The 22290-nt window shown below is 55.3% G+C and overlaps 1 protein-coding gene across 10 annotated transcripts in view; it reads left to right on the top strand.

Moving 5' to 3' along the window:
• The window catches only part of LOC149307053 (pleckstrin homology-like domain family B member 1), a 36440-nt gene that overhangs the window by 1280 nt on the left and 12870 nt on the right, over window positions 1-22290 (top strand). For 9 of the 10 annotated variants that reach the window (XM_089537881.1, XM_089537880.1, XM_089537888.1 and 6 more), the window contains 7 exons: window positions 889-1012; window positions 1337-1507; window positions 8777-8902; window positions 9714-11071; window positions 14810-15085; window positions 16044-16184; window positions 16378-16515. In XM_089537881.1, the coding sequence (XP_089394007.1) occupies window positions 889-1012; window positions 1337-1507; window positions 8777-8902; window positions 9714-11071; window positions 14810-15085; window positions 16044-16184; window positions 16378-16515 (2334 nt within the window). Of the gene's footprint in view, window positions 1-114; window positions 1013-1336; window positions 1508-8776; window positions 8903-9713; window positions 11072-14809; window positions 15086-16043; window positions 16185-16377; window positions 16516-22290 lie in introns of those variants that run through there. The other variant, XM_089537890.1, reaches the window with a different exon arrangement.

Raw genomic sequence — 22290 nt, 5'->3', positions numbered from 1 at the left:
CGGGTGTGGGGATGCAGGCAGTGGAGAACTGGTCCCAGAGGGAGGTCCTATTACTGGAGCCAGTGGGGAAGGTGTGTGTGGGGGGATGGGGTGGGGGCACTGGCTTGAGGGAACCCCCTCCACTGGAATGGGGGCCTTGCAGAGCCCCACACACATTTGCCAACAGATGAAAACATTCAACCGTTAAACTATTTTATGGTGTACCTTTATTATGGCTGGTTTGCTCTGCTGTTTTGCACTGTATTAGTATTTAGATTTTATATTCTTACGAATTGTGAGCAGTGTGTGGAAAAGTTCCTTTTGGGGACCAGAGTTTCCTGAACCCTCCAACCAGCAGGCTGCCTGGGAGCTGATTCGGGGAGCTATAGACCCAAAAGAGTAATTGTTCCATGGTCTGCCTGGAAGTCAGTTGGCCAAAGGGTGGCATAGTATATACAGAGAGAGAGAGAGAGAGAGAAGGAAATAGAAAGAGAGAAGGGAGGAAGGGCATTGTTCTGCCACTCCACAGCCCCCCACCCTGAAGCTCAGGGGCTCCAGCCTGTTGGGACCCTGTGCCCGCTCTCCCTCCCCACAGTCCCCTCCACCTGTGGGGCAGGCCTTTGCTCCTTGTGGCTCCTGCCCTTTCCAGATCAAGGGGATTGGCTGCCAATCCCTTTGGCTTAATTGGCTTGCTTGCTGATCCCATTAGACTGAGCCACAGAGCTGGACTCTTCCTGGGACTCCTTCCCCTCCCAGTTCCGGACCCACAGCTCACCCCAGTGCCCCTGCCCCAGCTCCTCAGCCCCCTTAGGGTGAGGGTGAGGATGGGTTGTGTGGGAGGGCCCCCGTATGGCAGACCTCTTCTTCTTCCTCCTCCTCCTCCATCCCTTCCTCCTCCTCTTCCTGCAGAAAAGAATCCTGGACCTGACAGAGACGGGCAAAGGGCTGAAAGTGCAGACAGAGAAGCCCCACCTGGTCAGCCTGGGCAGCGGGCGCCTCAGCACCGCCATCACGCTCCTGCCTCTTGAGGAGGGTAAGGGCCGGTCAAGTAGTCTGGGGGCATTTTTTCAGTGGTGAGTGAGTTGGGGCGAGGAAGGAACGGAGAAGCGTCCAGCAGCAGGATGGGCTTTTACAGACTATGCTTTCTCCCCATGGCTGCAGGATGTCCAGCTGCAAGCCAGCTGGGTGCAGGACAGGGGGCTGAGAGCTTTGCTGTGGGCTTTTTGGGGGAGATGCCTGCTTCTCCCTCTGGGCACCAGAAAGCCAGAAGGGCCACACTGTGTGTGGAGGGGAGACATAGTAGCCAGGTGGCATCTGTGCCTGCCCCATGCTGAGCCCTTTTCCCTCTTCCTTGCAGGCAAAACGGTGCTGGGCTCAACCACGGGTGACATTGTGCTGCAAGGGCCTGGCATGGCCCCCCAGCACTGCTTCATTGAGAACGTGCATGGAACCCTCACTCTCCACCCCTGTGGCAACCCATGCTCCATTGACAGCTTGGCGGTCACTCGTCCCACACGCCTTTCTCAAGGTAAGAAGATGCTCTCCATTATTCTGCACATGCGTCCATGGAAGAACGAGTGGAGGAGCGCAGGACTCACGGCTGGCGGTGGGAGAGCCAGTTTCTATGACTGAGCCCTTCTGTCTCTGGGCAGGGGAAGGGAGGAGGGGTCTTGCAAGAGCAGACATCCCACCCATCTGCCCTGATTTTACCTGGATGGGAGCTGGCTCAGCTAAGCCTCTCTCAGGCCTGGCTGGTCTATTTGGCAGTGGCCCGGGAGAACTGGCTGGCTCCCTGATTGATTTACATACATGCCTGTTTATTGAATCAACCAGGTCAGGAGGGCCTGGCCCACCCTGGGATCTCCCCATGGCCAGGATTTGGCTGGGATCTTCCCACACAAATGGAAGCAGAGAGTCATGCAATGGGAAAGACCCAGCATGAAGGAAGGTGGGATCGCTCACCCACTCCTCTGGGACTGGCTCTGGAGGGAGGGAGGGAGGCCTGCTCTGAAGCAGCCAAAAAGCAGGAAACAAACACGTGGGTTTCTCCACACGCACACAGCCCTTGTGCCCTGGGGCTGCCAGGCACAGCAGGAGGACTGTTCCTTGGCAAAGGCCAAGCTGGCATGAAGCAAAACGGACCAGGGTGGGTGGGAGAGAGTTCGCCACTGCTCTCCATCACTCCAGACAGCCTGGAAAGTGTAGGACAAGGTCTTGTCCCTGGGGAGTGCCTGCCAGGGATCCCCCCCCCCCAGTGAAAGAGGGTGGGAGAGCTCTGCCCCTGCCATGGGCTGGCTTCCTGGTGGTGCTTCCAGGGCTGCTTTTCTCTGCTGGGGCACCCCCAGAGCCTTGCAGGGGGTGCAGAAGGGGCCAGACTCAGAGCCCCCCCCCCACCAAGCAGGAGCTATTGCCTTGCTCTGCCAGGCCTCCATCCCTCTGGGGTGCCTGAGGTGGGGAGGGTGGGATGCGCTGGGCCTTTAAGTCTGGTGGGAATGGATATTAATGGTTTATGTTTTAATGGGCTTTCGGTTTTTGGTAGTTTGACTGCTTTAAACTTATGTATGCTGTGAACTTTTAAAACATGTTTTCATTATTCTAAGCCTCTTTGAGCCCTAAACTGGAGGGAAAGGTGGGAGGTTAATGATGACAGTATTAGTAATAAGATGTTGTTGTTGTTGTTTATGATGCAACTGTTTGTGGTGGGGGGAGCAGAGCCCTGGCTGTTCCATGCAAAGGTGGATGGAGGGCCTGGTCAGGCGCCCTGGACAGCTCTGGTGCCAGGTTCTTGGCCTCCCCTCAAGGGCAGATGTGTCACAGCCCAGATATTGGAGTGACAAGGCAGAGAAGATGAACCATTGTTTATGTGTGTATGGCGGGGCGGGGGGGGCGGCTCTGGCTTTGCAGTGGAGTGGGCCTGGCTCCTGTCTTGGACAGGATTGCAGTTGGGGGAAATGGGCATTGCAGGGGGCTTGTGGATGAATCCTTTGGGGACATGGCTGGGACTTTGATCCAGCTGTGATCTCACCTGAGCATCCCTAGTGATTCTGCACCTTGAACCTTTGCCTGGGTTGGGGCAAGACATCCAAAGCCAGGAGGGATCCTGATGCAGAGGGTCGCTGGGGCAGGTGGGCTGAGGCTCCTTGCTGAGAGGTGGAGGGGATCGGCATTGAGTTGGGGGCTTCTGCTTGTGGCTGGGCCCCTTTGGAAGCCCTGGACAGTCCCCCCAAAGCCTAGCCCTCTGCTCAGATTCACAGCTGGTGAGTTGTCCATGAGATGCCATTGTGCATGCAGAGAGGCATTGGGTGTTGTATTCAGTTATGCATTGCCTTTGGATGCACAATGAGTGTGTAGTTTGGCACCTGGTGATTTTGCAACGCAGGCCAAAGGCAGAATCTCAGTGGAGCAATGCTGGGGGTGGGCCTGTCTCTTCCTGGCACAAATGTTGTCAAGTACAGCAGGGGCAGGGAAGCTGGCAGAGAGAGGAAAGGTCTTATCCCTGGCCACCCAAGGAGGAGGGGGATGCCCTTTGTCTCCCACCACAAGTGCTGACTGCCTGCCTGCCTGCTGCGCCTGCTTCCTCCTCCTCCTCATCCTGGTAGCCTCCCTGTCTCCAGGATTGCCCATGTGGGCCAACCATCAGTCACAGAAACACTGATCCGCCAGACAGAGACCCCCCCCCCCATCCTTCCCTTGCTCTTTCTCACAGTTGGTGGAGCAGGAGCCCTGTGCAGGATTCACAGGCTCAGATTTTCCAGAGACTCCCATGTTTCTGGCCTGATTCACACATTTCCATCCCATCAGACTTCCTTGGGAAGGAAAAAGAAAAAAGAGAGAGAGGGAGGGAGGGAAAAAGAATGAAGTCTGTAGGAACCTTTCCAAAACCCACAGCCTTGAGGCCTCCCAGGGCTACCAGAGGGAAATAGCTGCGCTCCTTCTCCCCAGGCCTGAGTCAGTGCCAGGTGCGCCCCTTGGTAGTGCTTGGCTGGAGGGAGCCAGATGGATTGCCCTCCTTCCTTCTTCCCCCCCCCCACATGGGGGGAGCAATGGGGGAAGTGGCTGTGGCTGACCCCCAGCCTCCATTGGAGGAAGGAGGGAGGGCTCCGCCCCATTTCTGATTTCTGGGCCAAAGCTCAGCTGCTCTGGCAAGGGCCCTCCTTGGTGCCTCTGGTCCAGGGTTGCTCATCTGGAGCCCTCCCTGCCTGCCTTGCTTTGAGGATGGGCTTTTGGTCGTCCAGCAAAAGGCCGGAGAGTCAGCCCTTGGGGCTCTCCTCCTTCCTTCCTTTGCAATGCTGGGCTTCTTGTAAGAGATGCCTAGGCTGAGCCCCAGGAAGACACACCGAAGCCGGACTTTCAAAGGCGATGACGGGGCATCTGTACCTCTAAGAATGTATGCCCCCAAATTGACTCCAAAATCCCAGGTCGCTCGGCCAACGAGAGAGCCGCCCTTCCTTCCCGGTTCCCCGTGCCTTGCAGTCGGAGGAGTTGAGCAAGATGGGCTGAAGTCGCTGCTTGTGGAAGAGTCCGAGCGCAGAGGCCAGAGCAGCCTCGGGGAGAGAGTCCCTCCTCTCAGCCTGCGCCCCAGACGCCCTTCCAAGGAGCCTGCAAGGGCCACCTCCGCCTGGCCAGAGCTCAGGGCCCCAAAGCGGAGCTCGGCGGCTTAGAGCGGCGCCGACTGGGGGAGAAGGGCCCTCCCGGCGCCCGAAGGCAGCCCTCGCTGCTGGGAGAGGGCTTCCCAGGAGGCCTTCCCTCCCTCCCTCCCTCCCTCCCCAGAGGGGGCCCTTTCGGGGGACCAAAGCCTCCAGCCCTTCCCATCCCCGGGCAGCCGAGAGCGGGGCTTCAGGCCAGAGAGAGAGCGCCCGGAGCCCGCGGAGGGCGAGCAGGAGGCCCCGGGCCCTTGGCAGGCCTTGCGAAGAGCCAGCTTCGGGGCTGGCTTTCTGTTCCCCAGTCCGCAGTCGGGGAGTCAGGCCGAGAGGGAGGGAGGCCCTGCCCGGCGCCCGTCCCTCTCGGAGGAGGAGGAGGTCCGGAGGAGGGCGGTCCGACCGGGGCCGGCCTTGGCCTCCTCCTCGTCCGCCGCCGCCGGCGGGAGAGGAGCCCTGCCTCCGGGAAGCCGAGGCGGACGAGGCCGGGACTGGTGAGTCCCTGGGGCGGGGGTCGCGGGCCTTCCTTCCGGGGGCTCCGGGGCCTCCCTCCTTCGGACCATCGGCGGCCCTGCCTGCCTGGGCTATTTTTAGGCGCCGCGGAGGAGATGGCGGAGGCCTGGCGGGGTCTCTTTCTTTCTGTCCCTCGCTCGCTCCTTCTTTCCCTCCCAGGGATCGGGGGGGGGGGGGGGGCTGGGGATGGCCGGGGGCGAGAGAGTCCTACCTTGCAGGGCTGCTGTGCGCCAGAGGGAAGTGGGAGGCCTGGGGGGGGGCTTGGGGCAGCCATGCCTGGCCCACGGGAGGAGGCCCTCCCTCTCGCCCCAAAGGGAGCCAGCTTCCCGGCCTCTTCAGCTCCAGGGACGCCCCCCCCATCCCTCCCTGCCCCCAGCACCCGCCTCTTCGGGCCCTCCCTCCTTCCAACGGGGGGGGGGGCTGGGGATTGCAGCCCCCCCCCCCCCGATCCCCAGGCCTTCCCTGGCTGCCAGTCAGTCCGAGGGGCTATAGAGGGGCGGGAGCCCATGGAGCGGGAGGGGGCTGGAGAGCATCCGCCTGGAAGGCCCTTCTCTCTGGCTTGGTCTCCCACAAATGGAGGGAGGGGGCAGCCTCGTTAGTCGCCTCTTGCAAGGAAGGTTCCTGGGGCCCCTGGAGGAGGGTCTCGGGAGAAAGTGGGGGGGGGGGGTCCCAGGGACTGCCCCCCCCCCCCATTCCCAAAGTGCCATCCTTGGATGCAGGACTGCCTGGTTGGGGGCTGCTGGGGACAGCGCCTGGGTCAGAGGAGCCTAGAGACCCCAAAGGCCACCGGATCCTTCCAGCCCAAGGCCCTGCCCCACTCCCTCTGTGAGCAAAGTGCCTCCTCCGAAGGAATTAGAGCTGGAGCAGGTCCTGCAGAAAGAGACCCAGGGCCAGCTTGCCTTTGGCTCCAAGGCCCATCGAACCCCCCCCCCCCGAAAGTGATCAGCAGCCCCCCCCCCCCTCCGTCCAGTGGCCCAAGATCCAGCTCCGGCCCTGAAGGGCGAACCGCCCCCCCCCCCCAATGGCCCTTCCTGCTTCTAATGGGATGGGCCTCTGGGCCAAAACACCTGGCTTTATCCAGGTGCCCTGGGACTCTGTTGCTTCCCTGTCTTTCTGAGAGAAATGTTGAAAGTAAAATATGCTTGGAAACCGATCTGGGACTGTTGTGTCTTGGGGGAAAGGAGGAGGAGGAGGAGGAGGAGGAGGACTCTCAAGGCCAAACAGCGCCTCATGCTCAGCCTTGTACAGTTTGTCCTGGACATTTCCTCCATTCATGAAATGGGGAGGCTCCAGGCTAAAGCCAACCAACTGGGGAGTGTGTGTGTGTGTGTCCTCCATCCTTCAAAGAAGGGAAAACATCCCCAGTGAAGACCCCTCCTTCCTCTGTTTCCCCCCCCTCCAGAAGTGAAAGTGTAGGAATGGCAAAACTATGGCCAGAAGGGTGGGTCCTCTGGGGCAGCCCCTCGCCCACCTGCCTTTGCTTCTTTGCAGCTCCTGGGCTTCTCAGAGAGACAGCATTTGACTCTGACCCAAGCGCCATTTGCCAAGTCAGTGCCCAAGGCAATCGCTGTTCTGCTCCCTTTCTGCCAAAGGGCAGAATTCATGATGCCCTTCACTTTTGGAGTCTTCTGAGAAAGGATTGAGGGGAGCCCTTATCTCTAAGCAGACAGAGGAGAAGGCAGCAAGTCTGCAAAAGAGGGGTGTGCCAACTGTGCCGTCATTCTGCCACAGCCGCAGATATTGGGTGCTTTAGTCATTGAGTCCTTAGCTCCTTCCAGCATGGGAATGAGCTAAGGACTTACACACATAGACATAGACACATGCACCAGGCATTGGTGAGTGTTCCTGCACCTGTTGGTGCCACCCTCCTTGCAAACCCACAGAGAAGAGGGCAAAGGGGCTCTTATGGGGACGGAGCCCAAAGGCTGCAGTGCTGGTGCCAGTCCCAGCTTTGAACCCGGGGCTCTGCTCTTGCACCCGAACTTCAGAAGGGCCCCTGAGGCCACCCAGCCCTACATTCAGGGTTTGTGTTTGTGCAGAGTGCCATTAGGAGGAGTAAGGAGAGGGTTGGGCACTTTTATAACAGCAAGGTCCCGTTTTTAGTAACTGTCAATTTCTTATGTTTGTTCATGAGACGACCAGGAGAAATGGTGCCAGCGCGGCATTCTTTGTGACTGGGGAATGCCACTTGCTCGGGGTCCTGTTTCCCTGCCGCCTCCTTCTGGGCAGGGCAGGCTGCTTGGGCCCGGCTGTGGTGAGGCTGGGGGTCTGGAGCCTGGTGTGGGGTGAACCCAAGGCTGGCATTAGTTGTGGGTTTGGTTCCTTGTGGCAGGAAGGGGCCCAGCTCACCATGCTTTTGGAGGATGTGTTGCAGCCAGTGGGGGGCAGCAGCTGGGGCCATATCTCCCCTGCCCCAAACGGCCTGCTTTGCCGTGCCATCAAGGGGGCAGGGAGGGGGGGCTGAGGATTGCTGGGTTCCATCCAGGCCTTGCATTAGAGGGAAAGTGCCAGTCCTGCTGGCCCTCAGACTGGTCAAGGGCCTGGAGTGCCAGTCCCTTCTTCTGGGCAGAGTTTCTTCTGTGTGGGGCTGAGCCACCCATAGCAGAGAGTGTCAGGCGAAGGGCACAGGAGGGGTGGGGGGACCTGGTTTTCCAGCCTTCATGCTTTGCCCCCACCCCTCCCTCCTTGTGCTCATCTGAGCAGCTGCTTTGCACAGGCATGGGCTTGCCAGACAGCCAGGCATCCTGGAAAATTCCTCCCTCGGGCACCAAATTCTGCCCTGTCACCCTAGTGCATGTGCGCCTGGCCTCAGCCACAGGACGGGGCATTTGCACCACTGCAGCTGGGGCGGATGGATTCAAGGGGCAGGGGAGGCTGGGCCTTTGGATGGAGGTTAAGACCTCACGCTGGGCTGTCTTGCACTTTGCTTTGCCTAAATCTCCCAGCCTTGACTCCTCATATCACTTACGCCCCTTTTCCTGGTGGCTGTTGCTCTTTAGTTGCTGTTGCCATGTTTCTTCAAGTCAATGTATGGCAACCCTGTCACAGAGTTTTCTGGCCACATTTATGAAGAGTAGACTGACCCTTGCCTTCCACTCAGACTGAAAGGATATGATTTGCCCACAATCCCCCAAAGGGTTTCCATGGCTGAGCAAGGATTTGAACCCTTGTCTCCCTGAGTTCACATCCAGCACTCAAGTCATGACACAATCTGGCTCACAGCTGTTTCCCAGGTCACATTCAACACCCTCAGGATCCTTTCTTGTTGTGAGCCTGGTGCATTGGATTCAAGAGATGGGATCATTCCATCTTTTCCAGGGAGAGCTCTTTCAAATGGTAGTTGAATGCCAATAGTTTGCTTGGTTTTTTAAAAAAAATATTCATTTATTTTAACACAAGATACAATTAACAACATTGTGTTTTCTATATTTATATCCATCTAGCCAGGGAGAGAAAGCCTTCGAGGCAGTTTTTGTTTACTTAAAAACCCAAAGAACTGCAAAAATAAAATATCAATGATATAGAAGCAAAATAGGCCTATCTGCATGACCTGCAAATGGTACACTAGTGTGCTGACCCCCTCTTGGGGTCCACTGCTGTTGCCTGACATTGTTCTCTCTTCCTTCCTCTCTGTCTCTCTCTTTCAGGGTGCATGATCTGCCTGGGCCAGTCGACCTTCCTTCGGTTCAATCACCCGGCGGAGGCAAAGTGGATGAAAAGCATGATTCCGGTTGGGGGGCGAAGCCTTGCAGCCCCTTATGGGCTCATAGCAGGTATGGGGACGAAGGGAAGCCCTCCTCTCAAAACTCCCAAGGGAGACCCCAGGGCTGTCAGGCCGAACAGCTGGGTACATTGGGGTGTCTTCACCCCCATTTCTTTGGTGTGGTTCCTTGGTGGTCTTTTCTGGGTCCCTGCTCTCAGTTGCTATGGTGTGGCCAGAGTTTGTGTCCCCCTCAGGACAAGGCAGGGAAGGTGGCAGCTCCTGTCTGATGTAGCTGGGTACCTGGGGGGCACCGGCCCTGCTCTGCCCTTCACTGGCATGTCACAGATGGTGAAATGCTAGTCTTTGTGGGGTGGAGAAGCTCAGATGGCCTAATCTTTTAGGGGGGAATCATTAAGCCTCCTCAGGTGAAAGGCTGCCCCATTGGTGCAACCACTAAGTGCAGCTGGAAGAGAGGACCCACAGGCGTGGGAGGATGGAGGCTGTTGTTGTGGGGAGGGAAGAGCAGCCTCTCGGTTCCCTTCCCATGAGGCCTCCTTTGGCTATCCCTCCGGCCCCTAAAGATATGAGGAGTGCCTGGAAACAGCAAGGGACACACCAGTGAGAGTCTTTGCATAGTATAACTATTTTGTGAAAAAATGTTTATTTATGCAAAAAGTTTTGATTTTTCTCCAGCCCCTCCCCACCATTACAACCTTGAATGATTTGGGGGGGGGGGGTGTTTGCACAAAATTCATTTTTTGTGCAATTGTTTTTGCAAAAAGAATCCTGAAATGTGAAAAGTTGCCAGAAAACGCACAAAGGACATGTTCCTGCTTGCAAGGGTGAGCTAAGGGTCCCATTTTCCTCCCTGTTCATGACAGAGTCACAGAGGCTGGTGAACGGCAACCCAGAAACGGGGAAGGGCCCCCGGGGGCCGAGCCACAGCACTCTGGTCAGCTCCATCGAACGCGACTTGCAAGACATCATGGACTCCCTGGTGCTGGAGGAGGAGGAAGGCAGCCCCTCTACACATCCCCCGGCCCTCAGCACCACTGTCCTCTCACCCAATACCTCCGTGGTCAATGGCCAGGGCGTCCGCTACCTGCTCTCCCCACCCCAGAGCCCCAGCGCCATGTCCATGGGTTCCAGCTATGAAAACACCTCTCCCCCCTTCTCACCCCTCTCCTCTCCTGCCAGCAGCAACAGCTGTGCCAGCCACTCGCCTGACAGCCAGGATCAGGGCCCTGCCACCCCACCGGTGGTGCCTGTCCGCTCCTCCAGTTACAACCACATCATGCTAATGCCCCACGGCGGGCCCGGAGTGGACCTCTCTGGCAGTGTTGGTGTCACAAGCCCATCCAGAGGATCCGGCAGCCCTAGGACAGCACAGAGAGCCAAGCAGGAGCCCCCCCAGAGCCCCACGCCCAGCCGCAGAGGCCGGTGTTTGATGGAAGCCCCCCACGCTGCCCGGCACGATGCCCAACCTCCTGTGCCGCTCTTTGGACTGAGTGAGAGTCTGCCAGAGGGTGGCCCCAGGGTTCAGCCCCCGAGCAGCCCCCTCTTGGCCCCCAAGTTCCAGGCCCCACGGATCAAGACTGCCACCCTGCAGGAGAGGCCTCCTAGCCCCTTCCGGGATGTGCTGGCCAGCCCTTCCCGACATGGCCCAGGGAAGCCCTTCCAGGCTGCAGAGACGGGGGTCCAGTCGGTCCGGGTGCTTCACCCCCCCGAGAGTCCCCGGCTCAGCAGGCGCTCCCTAGAGAACAGGCGGGAACTGCCCCCAGTCAGCCCAGCCCTCTCCCGCCGAGCCGCCTCACCCACCACCAGCACCCACAGCAGCCCCTCCATGGCCACCATAGTCAGCGATGGCCCCGGAGGCTGGCGGAGGGAGGCCCTGGAGGACTTCTCGGCAGCCTCCTTGGGGGGCCTGCGAGGCCGCAGCCCCTCACCCACCCTGCTACTTACAGGAGATCCTGCCCAGCAGAAAGGTGGCCATCATCACAGATCTGGCCTGAACCCAGCGGCCAGCCTGGGCTCCCTGGCCCTGCCCTCTTCTTCCTCACCACGCCAGAGCCCTTGCCTGCACCGCAAGTTGTCTGGGGATGCCCAGCTGCTGGGAATGATGCCCATGCAGGAGCGCAAGCAGAGCATCACCGACCTGAGCGGCAACGAGGGAAACCTGCTGGAGTACCACCGGTGGCAGCGCCAGGAGAGACTGCGGGAGCAGGAGATGGAGCGCCTGGTGAGTGGGGCAGGGCACAGTGCATAGGCCTGTGTGGCGCCCTGAGATTCTACTGTGCCACATATTGGGGGAGGGGGCTTGAAGAGCAATTCGGCACCCCAAGAGGAGGCCAAGGAATGCTCTTGGACTCTTCTCTGTTGGACTCTTCCCTTTTGGTGCCACCGAAGTCATTGGGTCAGTGGATTTGCTGTGGGTTGTAGTCCAAGCTTTAAAGTAATTTTGGAGGATGATAAGCCTCAGCACTTGAGAGACCTCCCTTGAAGCTGACCCTAAAATTCTGGATAGCTTTGTGATGTATGTGGTGGAGGAAAAGGCACTTTTTATGCACATGGTGGTGAATGGATGGGAGATCTTTGCCTGAGCAGAAGGGGCAGCTGTTTCTACTGGAGGGGCAGCAGGATTGGGGCTCAAAGACTCTGGGGAGGGGTCCATGCATTTCCTTTGTGATCCGTATGCCATGATCACTGAGGTTGTGTTAATACTTCTGGCATACCTAACTTCACGCGTGGAAAACATTGGGATCCAACCCCAAATGAGTCTGGGATGAGGAGAAGGATGGGGACAGCTGGGTCTTCTGGCAACAGAGGAGGCTCCAGAAACACTGAACTGTGGAAAGACAAAAGCCATGACTCCGGGGGGGTGGGGTGGGGGGGGGCTGTGTGTGTGTGGAGTATTATGCAGAAGAACAGGGAACCCTTGGCCGAGGGGCAGGGCCTGGCTCTAGAGTGGAGCTACATGGGCCAACAGGATGCGGCGGGGGGGGGGGGGCATGAGCCTCTGAGGCCCCCAGGCTGGGAAACTTCCTTTGGTTCGCTGGGAATTTCCCTGTGAGGCCTAGAATTGGGCATGTTTCTCCCTCCCCTCCACATCCCGCCTAGCATTAACTCTTTGCCTCCCCCAAATTCCTGACTGGAGCCAAGACCCTCTCAGGTGCATGGCTCCTGCTTGCTCCTTCCCCTCTCTCTTGTGCCACCCTGCCCAGCAGGAGGGCTGCCCATCCTTCCCTGGGCTCCTCTTGGGCCACACTCCTTGTTTCCCTTGCTCCAGAGCAGCCGGCCTCCCTAGTGCTATGCCTTCCTTGGCCCAGCCAGGCCCAGACAGGCGTTGGGTGCCCTCGGTGGCCTTTTGGGGCCCCACACACAGGCCAGAGTGGCTGCAGCAGGCAGTTCCTGGCTGGATGCCCCAGCTCTCCCTCCTGCCCTGGCCACTGTGTATCCATTTTGGGCCTTTGTCTGACTCAGGGTGGAGCATGGCCACCCTGTGCCCTGATGCCAGCTACCTTCCCCACCTCTCTGGCTGCCCACGGTGCCAGTGGCTGGGCACTGACTCACATGTGTTGCTTGTTTGCACAGCTTGTGTGATTCACAGAGCAGAAATAGGCTGGTGGGTGGGAGGAGGGTGTGTGTATGTGTGTGCGTGTGCGTGCACGGCTGGGGCTGCACCCTGCCATTAGCCATCTGGCTGCCTGCGTCATGTGGCGAGGCACCCACTGAAGAAAGGAGGGAGGGGGCCCTTGGATCTGGGCTTTGTTGGGGAGGCTGCAGGAGCCAGGAGAAGGAAGAGGATGATGAGAGTCACTCTGGGAGATGACTTTGGCCACAGCACGGTGAGTCCAGGGGCAGCGGTGGCATCAGAGGGGAGTATGTGTCTGTGTGTGGAGGGGGAGAGGGCACCCTTAAGTGCATCCTCTGCTGGGTGCTCAGGTGAAGAGCCCAGGTGTTGCAGCTGCTCTCAGGGGGCAGAGCGAGAGTCCCGGTGATCTTTTGCAAAAGGCAGCAGGTGAATTGAGGCAAAGGGGTTATCCTGGGAGGACAGAAAACACTCTGTGGGTCTTTGTGTCTCTTGTGGGGCTATGAGCTAAAGATGGGCATATGGGTGTGCCCTCTGAAGAAGTAGAAGATGCAGGGGTCTCTGTTGGAGCTTGTCCCAAAGGGGAAGCGATGGCAAAACAGCTCCCTGGGTGGGAGCAGGTGGCTTCCAAGGGGGAGACTCAGTGGGGTCTTCCCTGGCCCCATTGCTGCAGGAACATGCCTGCTTCCTTCCTCCCTCCCTTTCCTTGGTCCTGCTTCTACCAGGCTGGAGATCTTTGGAGGGAAATAGGGAGGTGTGCGCGCGCAGTGGAGAAGCCAAAGACCACACACACACACACCTCTGTGGGTGTGGGTCCCACCTCTGCCAGCTCCAGGCCACCTCAAGGCATCTCATCCTGGGAGCCTCTCTTATCCTTGCTTCTTCTCTCCTGTACCTGCACAGAGTTGCCCAGGAGCAAGCGTGCTGGATCTGATTCCAACAGAGGTTTGGCATCAGGAGGGTCCTCTGCAGGAGAACCAGTCACATGTCCAGAAGTGCAGCCACCCTACCGCCACCACAACCCCCCCTGAGAGCAGACCAAGAGAAGGGAGTCCCTCAGGAGACGCAGTCTGGAGGCTCTGCAGGGAAGGAGGCGCATAATCCAAGCATTATGCGCCTGCTTCCCTGCAGAGCCTCCAGACTGCGTCTCCTGAGGGACTCCCTTCTCTTGGTCTGCTCTCAGGGGGGGTTGTGGTGGTGGTAGGGTGGCTGCACTTCTGGATGGGGGCTTCCTGCAGAAAGACCTCCTTGGTGCCAGCTCTGCCCTTGTGGGACTTACTCCGCTGTGGGATTTACTGCATCCTCTCGCTTGCAGCTTTTTAGGAAACTCTCTTCTGCAAGTCCTCCTAACTTTCTTGCTGTACTGGACTCTTACAGATGGCTATACTGTATATGTTTACTACACTGTGTTTTAAATTGCTCATATGTGAGGCTGGCTTTTTTGCTTTGAAAAGAAGGTGTGGGGGCCGTGCAGCAACTGGATCAGACCTGAGTGGATGGGGGATTCTGGGACTTAGAGTTCACACATTCACCTTTCCCAAGCTTAGATCTTGTATGCCTCTGCATTGGTCAATGCCAGGGGAGGGGGAAGCCATGATCTCTATCCCCCCTCCCCCTTTCCAAAATCTAGCACTCAAAAACAATCTCTGAACATGGAGGGTCTGTTGAATTGTGATGGCTAAGAGCCACTGATAGACCGAGATCTGCATCATTCTATTGAATGTCCCAGTTAGAGTAGACCCTTTGAATTGACTGCTCAGTGGTTGATCAACACATGGGTAAATCCCATTGACTCAATGGGTCTCCTCAATATAGGACTAACAATAGACTTGGGAGAGGAGTGGGCCTGAGGAGCACTGGGGCATGAGGCCTGTGGCAGCCTTTGAGCTTCTCTTGGTCACCTTGGCATCTTGGTTTGGTTTGGTTGATACTTGCTGAACTAGTGGGTGGACCAGTTGGGTAAAGATAGAAACTGGAATGGCACCTGTGCGGATTTTAGCATTTCTCCTCTTTTTCTCTTGTGAAGAAACAGGGTAAAAGTCTGTCTTTGGCGAAACCAAAACTGTGAAAGTGAGGCCACATGGTGTATGTGTTGATGGGTCCATGGAGCTGTTCTCTTGAGCCATTGAAGGATCCCTTTAGTGGGGCCTGACTAGGGCCACTGGGTGGCTGTGCACCTTGGGGAGCTTTGGAACTCAGAGGAGCCTTTCCTACTTCAGGTAGCCATGTGGCATCCAACGTCATGTCCTCTGGAAGTCCTCCCTTAATTTCTCACTTTGAAACAGATGCATTCCAAACAAGAAATGATCTACCTTGTGCTTAGACACAGCCCAGCTGAGAGTTGATGATGGGTCTTGCTCACCTCTTCCTTTCCTCCCTTTGGCTCAGGAGCGCCAGCGCCTGGAGACCATCCTCAGCCTGTGTGCTGAATACACGCGCAGCGATGGCGATCCAAGCCAGGAGCGCTGCCCCTTCCCCAGCAGAGCTGAGATGCCCACCCTTCCAGGGAGGAGACCCTGCAAGGGCTCCCTCAGCATTGTGCAACCCGAGGAGGATCCCGTGGGATCTCTGGTCCCTCAAAGAGAGAAGGAGGGTCTGGAGCGCTCCAATGAGGACAACCTGAAAGAGGAGGAGAGCAGCAGCACCGAGAGTGCCTGCCATGAGGTGAGACACCATTAGGGCAAGCACCATGGGCCCAGGGAAACAGCATGCGCTGAACCCTGATGATTGCTCTGTTTCCATAAGAGGAGGGTGGGTAGGTGGGCAGTGGCTTTCCTTTGGCACCTGCAGGGCCAAACGCTATGCAACGGCAGAGGGGATAGGAAAGGTGGGTAGCCCTTGCCAAGGCCAATTTATTCCAGCAGGGGCAGCCTTCCTGTCTTCCTGGGTACCACGCCTGCAGCCTTTTCTCTCTTGCCCCTTGGCATAGGTACGCTGGCATAGTGCACCCACAGGATTAGTTTTTGTAAGCCACCTTGAGTCCCATTGCTGGGGAAGAGGTGCTATAAAAACAAATAAAGCCATCATCAACAAGTCCTTCTGGCTCAAATGGGCTACCTAGCTGGGTTTGTGTCTGAGGGGGACGAGGAGGGGGAATGGGGCTCCACACGTGGCTAAAAATACAGTGGCTGCAGCCACAACAATAGGGAATCCAGCGGCCCCTTTTATCTGGCACCAGAATTATGTGGACTGCAGGGCCACTTCATCAAATGCACGCAAGTCTTGCCTCAGTTGGCAAATATTGACTGCTTAATTGATTGACTGGTTGTATATCTGCACCAACCTTTAACAAAAGATCTTTGGCCAATGGACAGTCCATTCAAATGGAGCGATCATACAGCAACGGCAGCCATAGAATGAGACAATGACAAAAGAGAAGAATGTATTGATTCACTTTCTAGAGTGAGGAGTGGAAAAGGGTGGATATGTTAAATGCAAAAGCTATTGGTGGTTGTCTTAATAACAGCTGTTAAACAGTAGTTGTGTGCTGGCAAGGCCATCGCAGCAAGGATGAGCCAGTCTACCCAAGGCAGAGCAATGGAGAAATCCCAGTAGATGAGAGGGGAAGCGAGTGTGAATCCACACACACGCCCCTTTTGCTGAGCTGCTGAACTCTCCCCAGCATGAAGATCCAAACAGCACCAACGGCAGTCAGGAGACAGCCCTGCTGGAGGAGGGGCGTGCACGGATCTTGACCACCATCGACCGGCTCAAAAGCCGGGCCAAAGAGCTGGAGCAACAGCTTCAGGAGACAGCCCGAGAGGTGAGGCGGCTAGAGGGAGGGGAATGGGGGGGCTCGTTTCCTCCTCCCTCCTCTACTTTTACCAAAGGGTGGGGGGTGGGCATCCTTTGGGGGCACCGTCTTGGCATGGAGGTGCGAATGGAATAACACTGGGGCTCAGTTGTACCTGAGATCCTTGGAACCCTGTGACACAGCTTCTTGCCCACCTGTCCAGGCGGAGATGGAGAGGGCCCTCTTGCAGGGGGAGCTTGAGGCTGAGCTAATCCAGTTGCACCAGGAGCAGAAGGCAATGCAGCACCTGCAGGAGCAGCTCTCTGGCCTGGACGCCACCATCCGCCGGGACCAGGACAAGGTAAATGGCTAGAATGGGCAACACCCAACTCCTTGCACCAGGGCATACCTGTTTGAGATCCCTGCTCCTGACTCGGCCTCTGTTAGGGGGCTGTTGGGGCCCGCTCAGTGGTAGACTGCCCCTGCTTCCTCCAGCAAAGCTGTGCCTCTCACCTCTCCTGCTGATCACTCAGAAGACACCTTGACTGTCGTGGATGGTTTGCAAAAGCTGCCCTGGCTTTCTTGGGCATTTCTGTCTTTCTGGATTTCGGGCCATTCCACATTAGAGGGACTGCTGGGAGGCCCCTTCCCTTGTTGTCGGTGAGAGAAAGGCTTTCCTTTTCCACGCTTTGATGTTGGGGGCCCTGGTCGCAAGCCAGTGTCTGCTCAGGGAGAGGGTCGACACCACTTGGCCCTGCCATGCCCTGCCTCACCATGCTACTCCTCCAGGCTTGGCCCTTCCTCGGCTTGCCCCTGCATCTGCCAGATGCCAAGAGTACCCAGACGCCAAGAGCAGCTCTGCTGGGTGGAGAAAGTCCCACCCAGTATCCTGGATTTTGGTTCCCACTTGTGCTCCTTGGCTCACTTGTGCCCAGTCTCCCAAATGCTCATGCTGGAGGCTGGTGCTGCCAGCCTTTCGCACACCTTTGCTCTCATGTAGGGAGCCTGAGGGAAGCACATGCGTGGCTGCCACTAACCACCTAGCCTGCACTAATTGGCTCTAACACCCTTGGCAAACTATCTCTCAATCTTTCTCTTTCTCTTTCTAACTAGTGTGGTTCCTACCTGCCTGGGAGAGATGGCGTGCAGCTAAGACTCACCTTGGTAGAGTCACCCCTTCTGCATATGTCTGTCTACTCCAGGAAGGGACAAAGGGAGTTGCGGGGTGACAAATGTGGCTAGGCTTAAAGACCACAGCTGCTTTTTACATGCGGCTCTAGAGGAGCCTTGGAAAAGCAAAACCCCCAGCTGGCTGGCCCCACATGGATGGGCACCCCAAGCTGCTTCAGTCTTGTGGGTAAGGATAGGGCTTAGGATGGCTGCCGAAGGTTAGAGTGGCAGATGAAGGCAGGTACAGAGCTTGCAGTTCTTTGACCTTCCAACCAGAGGTTAATTACTTATGCTCAGTGGAGAACTGCCTGGTCCCTTGCCTCATACATGTGCCCAGCTGCACCATGGAGTGCCCACATACCCCACTGCCCACAGGACACAATCCCCCCATAGAATCATAGAATCATAGAGTTGGAAGAGACCGCAAGGGCCATCCAGTCCAACCCCCTGCCATGCAGGAAATCCAAATCAAAGCATCCCCAACAGATGGCCATCCAGCCTCTGCTTAAAGACCTCCAAGAAGAGAGACTCCACTACACTACGAGGAAGTGTGTTCCACTGTCGAACAGCCCTTACTATCAGAAAGTTCCTTCTAATGTTGAGCTGGAATCTCTTTTCCTGCAGCTTGCATCCATTGCTCCGGGTCCTAGTCTCTGGAGCAGCAGAAAAAAAGCTTGCTCCCTCCTCAATATGACATCCCTTCAAATATTTAAACAGGGCTATCATATCACCTCTTAACCTTCTTTTCTCCAGTCTAAACATACCCAGCTCCCTAAGGCGTTCCTCATAGGGCATGGTTTCCAGACCCTTCACCATTTTAGTAGCCCTCCTTTGGACACGCTCCAGTTTCTCAATGTCCTTTTTGAATTGTGTTGCCCAGAACTGGACACAATATTCCAGGTGGGGCCTGACCAGAGCAGAATAGAGTGGCACTATTACTTCCCTTGATCTAGACACTATACTTCTATTGATGCAGCCTAAAATCGCATTGGCTTTGTTAGCTGCCGCATCGCACTGTTGACTCATGTTCAACTTGTGGGCTACTTGGACTCCTAGGTCCCTTTCATATGTTGTCTCCTTAAGCCAGGTGTCCCCCATAATCCTATATCTGTGCATTTAATTTTTCCACCCTAAGTGCAGTACCTTACATTTCTCCCTTTTGAAGTTCATTTTGTTAGCTGTGACCCAGCTTTCTAGACTATTCAGGTCATTTTGAATTTTGATCCTGTCCTCTGGAGTATTAGCTATTCCTCCTAATTTGGTGTCATCTGCAAATTTGATAAGTATTCCCCCAATTTTTTCCTCCAAGTCATTGAAAAAGATGTTGAACAGTACTGGGCCCAGGACAGAGCCCTGTGGGACCCCACTGGTCACTTCTCTCCAGGATGAAAAGGTGCCATTGTTGAGCACCCTCTGGGTTCATCTGGTCAACCAATTACAAATCCATGTAACAGTTGCCTTGTCTAGCCCACATTTTACAAGCTTGTTTGCAAGAATGTCATGGGGAACTTTGTCAAAGGCCTTACTGAAATCAAGATATATTATATCCACAGCATTCCCTTCATCTAACAAGCTGCTAATTTTATCAAAGAATGAGATCAGATTTGTCTGGCATGACGTCTTTCTCTGAAACCTGTGTTGACTTTTTGTGATTATGGCATTGCTTTCTAGATGTTCACAGATAGGGTTGCCATAAGTCAGGACCTCCAAACCGGGACAAATGTAGGACAAAATGATCAAATGTAGGACACATTTTTTTTAAATGGAGGGCACGCAAAAAATTGATTATTTTTGAAATTTTTTTCATATAAATGCATGTTTCTTAGGCATGATCAAAATGGAGGACATTTGGCATTATTCCTAGACAGATGGCAGAAATGTGCTTCCCTTTCTGGCCAAAAACCAGAAGAGGAGGAAGAGTGGAAGAAGCAGAGGAGGAGGAAGAAGAGGAGGAGGAAGAGGGGAAAAGGAGGAGGAAGAAGAAGAGGAAGTAGAGAGGAAGAAAAAGGGGAGGAACAGGGGAAGGATGAGGTGGAGAAGAAGAGGAGGAGGGAGAAGATGAAGAAGAAGGGGAGGAGGAGAGGAGAAGAAGAGGAGGAGGAGGAGGAGAGTAAGAAGAAGAAGATGAAGAAGAAGGGGGGAGGAGAAGGAGAGGAGGAAGAAGAAGAGGAGGAGGAGAGGAAGAAGAAGAGGAGGAAGAAGATGAAGAAGGGGGGAGGAGGAGAGGAGGAAGAAGAAGAGGAGGAGGAGAGTAAGAAGAAGAGGAGAAGGAAGAAGAGGAAGAAGAAGAGGAAGAAGAGGAGGAGGAGAGGAGGGCGGAGGAGGCGCCAAGGCAGGGAAAAAGGGCTTCGCCGAGGTGAGACCCTTTTCCCCCGTCAGGCCACCTCCCTGGCTGGCGGAGGAGGCGGCAAGCAGGGGAAAAGGGCCTCGCTGAGGCGAAGCCCTTTTCCTCCGTCAGGCCGCCTCCGTCGCCGTCGGAGGAGGCAGCAAGCAGGGGAAAAGGGCCTCGCTGAGGCGAAGCCCTTTTCCCCCGTCAGGCCACCTCCCTCGCCGGCGGAGGAGGCGGCAAGCAGGGGAAAAGGGCCTCGCTGAGGCAAAGCCCTTTTCCCCCGTCAGGCCGCCTCCCTTGCCGGCGAAGGAGGCCAAGCAGGGAACGAGCCTCGCTGAGGCGAGGCTCCTTTCCCTGCCTGGCGTCCATCGTGGGGGGGGGGGAATCCCAGGGGCGGGGCCAAACCGGGGCGGGACTGTGCGGACCCGCCCCTAACCAGGAAAGTCCCGCCCCCGGCGGGATATGGCAACCCTATTCACAGACTCTCTTTTTAATGATCTGCTCCAGAATCTTTCCTGGTATTGATGTCAGACTAACTGGATGATAATTGTTTGGATCCTCTTTCTTCCCCTTTTTGAAGATGGGGACAACGTTTGCCCTCCTCCAGTCTGCTGGCACTTCTCCTGTTCTCCAGGAGTTTTCAAAGATTATTGCCAATGGCTCTGATATTACATTTGCCAGTTCTTTTAATATCCTTGGATGTAGTTCATCTGGTCCTGGAGACTTAAATTCATCTAGGTTAAACAGGTATTCCTGTACTATCTCTTTACTTATTTTGTGCTGAAATTCCCCTATTCTGTCCTCCACTCCATTATCCTCAGGTTGAGCACCCTTTTCCTTTTCTGAGAAGACTGAGGCAAAGAAAGTGTTGAGTAATTCAGCCTTTTCTGTCTTCTGTTAGCATTTTGCCATCTTCTCCACACAGTGGCCCTACCATTTCCTTCTTCTTCCTTTTGCTGCGGACAAGTGCTAGCTATTTGTTTGAATTCCTCTTTGGTGATTTCCCCATTTTTCCATTTCTTATACATGATCCGTTTAAAATTTAGCTCAGTTGAAAGTTCCTTGGTCATCCATCCTGGGTTCTTGCGACACCTCCCGTTTTTCTTTCTCACTGGAACTGTTTTAATTTGTGCCTTCAGTATCTCCCTTTTGAGAAACTCCCATCCATCTTGAACTCCCTTCTCTTTTAGTATTCCTGACCATGGGATCAACCCCAGTATTTCTCTAAGTTTACTGAAATCTGCTCCTAAAGTCTTGAATGCGTGTCTGACTATGCCTGGCTTCTCCTTTCCACTGTATAACAAACTCCAGGAGAACATGGTCACTTCCACCTAATGATCCCACCACTTGCACCCCATTAACCAAGTCATCCTTGTTGGTTAGGATCAGATCTAAAATAGCTGACCCCCTTGTTTCCTCTTCCACCTTTTGGACAATGAAATTGTCTTCAAGGCAAGTAAGGAATTTGCTAGACCTTGAGGATTTGGCCGAGTTTGACTTCCAGCAAATATCAGGATAGTTGAAGTCACCCATCATTACTACATCTCTCCTTTCTGAGTGTGTGGTCATCTGTTCTAGAAAGGCATCATCCAATTCCTCTGTCTCACTTGAGGGTCTGTAGTAGACTCCCACAATAACATCCTTGTTGTTTCCCTGCCCTTTAATTTTTATCCAGATGCTCTCCACCTGGCTTCCAGGATTGATGTCCTGGATCTCTTCACCGGTGTAAATGTCCTTGACATATAGGGCTATTCCTCCTCCTTTCCTGTTTGGCCTGTTTCTCTTAAAAAGGTTATATCCTTCTATTTCTACATTCCAATCATGAGACTCATCCCACCAGGTTTCAGTGAGGCCAATTATATCATATTTGCTTTGTTGCACTAGGATTTCGAGTTCATCTTGCTTATTTCCCATGCTCTGTGCATTACTGTAGAGACATTTAAGACCATGTGTTCCCTTTACTTGCTGCCTGTGCAAACATTTTTGCCTCCAACTGTTGGGTCCTTGCACTGTTTGCCTTGTTCCCTCTATGACAGTTTGACTATTTTCTCCAGCCTTTTTGCCTTCCAGAATACTGTCTCCCTCCCCTACATATCTCGGTTTAAAGCCCTCCTGATCAAATTTTTGAGACTATTGGCAAAGACGTTTTTGCCAACTGGTGTGAGATGCAACCCATCCCTTGCCAGAAGTTCCTCCTCATGGAACCGCAGCCCATGATCCAAGAATCCAAATCGTTCTTGGCGGCACCATCTACGGAGCCGGTTGTTTACATCCGCTATTTTCTTCTCCCTTCGACTGGGAGAAGAAAGGAGATGATAACCTGTGCATCCACCTCTTTCAACTTCCTACCCAAAGCCTCATAATCCCTTATAATATTGTGAAGGCTATGCCTTGCAGTATCATTGGTTCCCACATGAACCAAAAGAAAGGGGTAATGGTCAGTAGGCTTGACAAGTCTTGTCAGCCTCTCTGTCACGTCACGGATCTTTGTCCCAGGGAGACAGCACACCTCCCGAGACATCTTGTCAGGCCCACAAACCACAGGTTCAGTGCCTCTCAGCAAGGAGTCCCCCACGACCACCACACGCCTCCTCCGAGGCTTAGCAGCGGCTGTTCCCTTTGGTGGAGCTCTCTGGG

The sequence above is a fragment of the Sceloporus occidentalis genome, unplaced genomic scaffold (genome assembly GCF_023333645.1).
Source record: "Sceloporus occidentalis isolate IW3139 unplaced genomic scaffold, rSceOcc1.0.p SCAF_9, whole genome shotgun sequence".
Classification (NCBI taxonomy): domain Eukaryota; kingdom Metazoa; phylum Chordata; class Lepidosauria; order Squamata; family Phrynosomatidae; genus Sceloporus; species Sceloporus occidentalis.
This window is presented reverse-complemented; position numbering and strand designations above follow the sequence as displayed.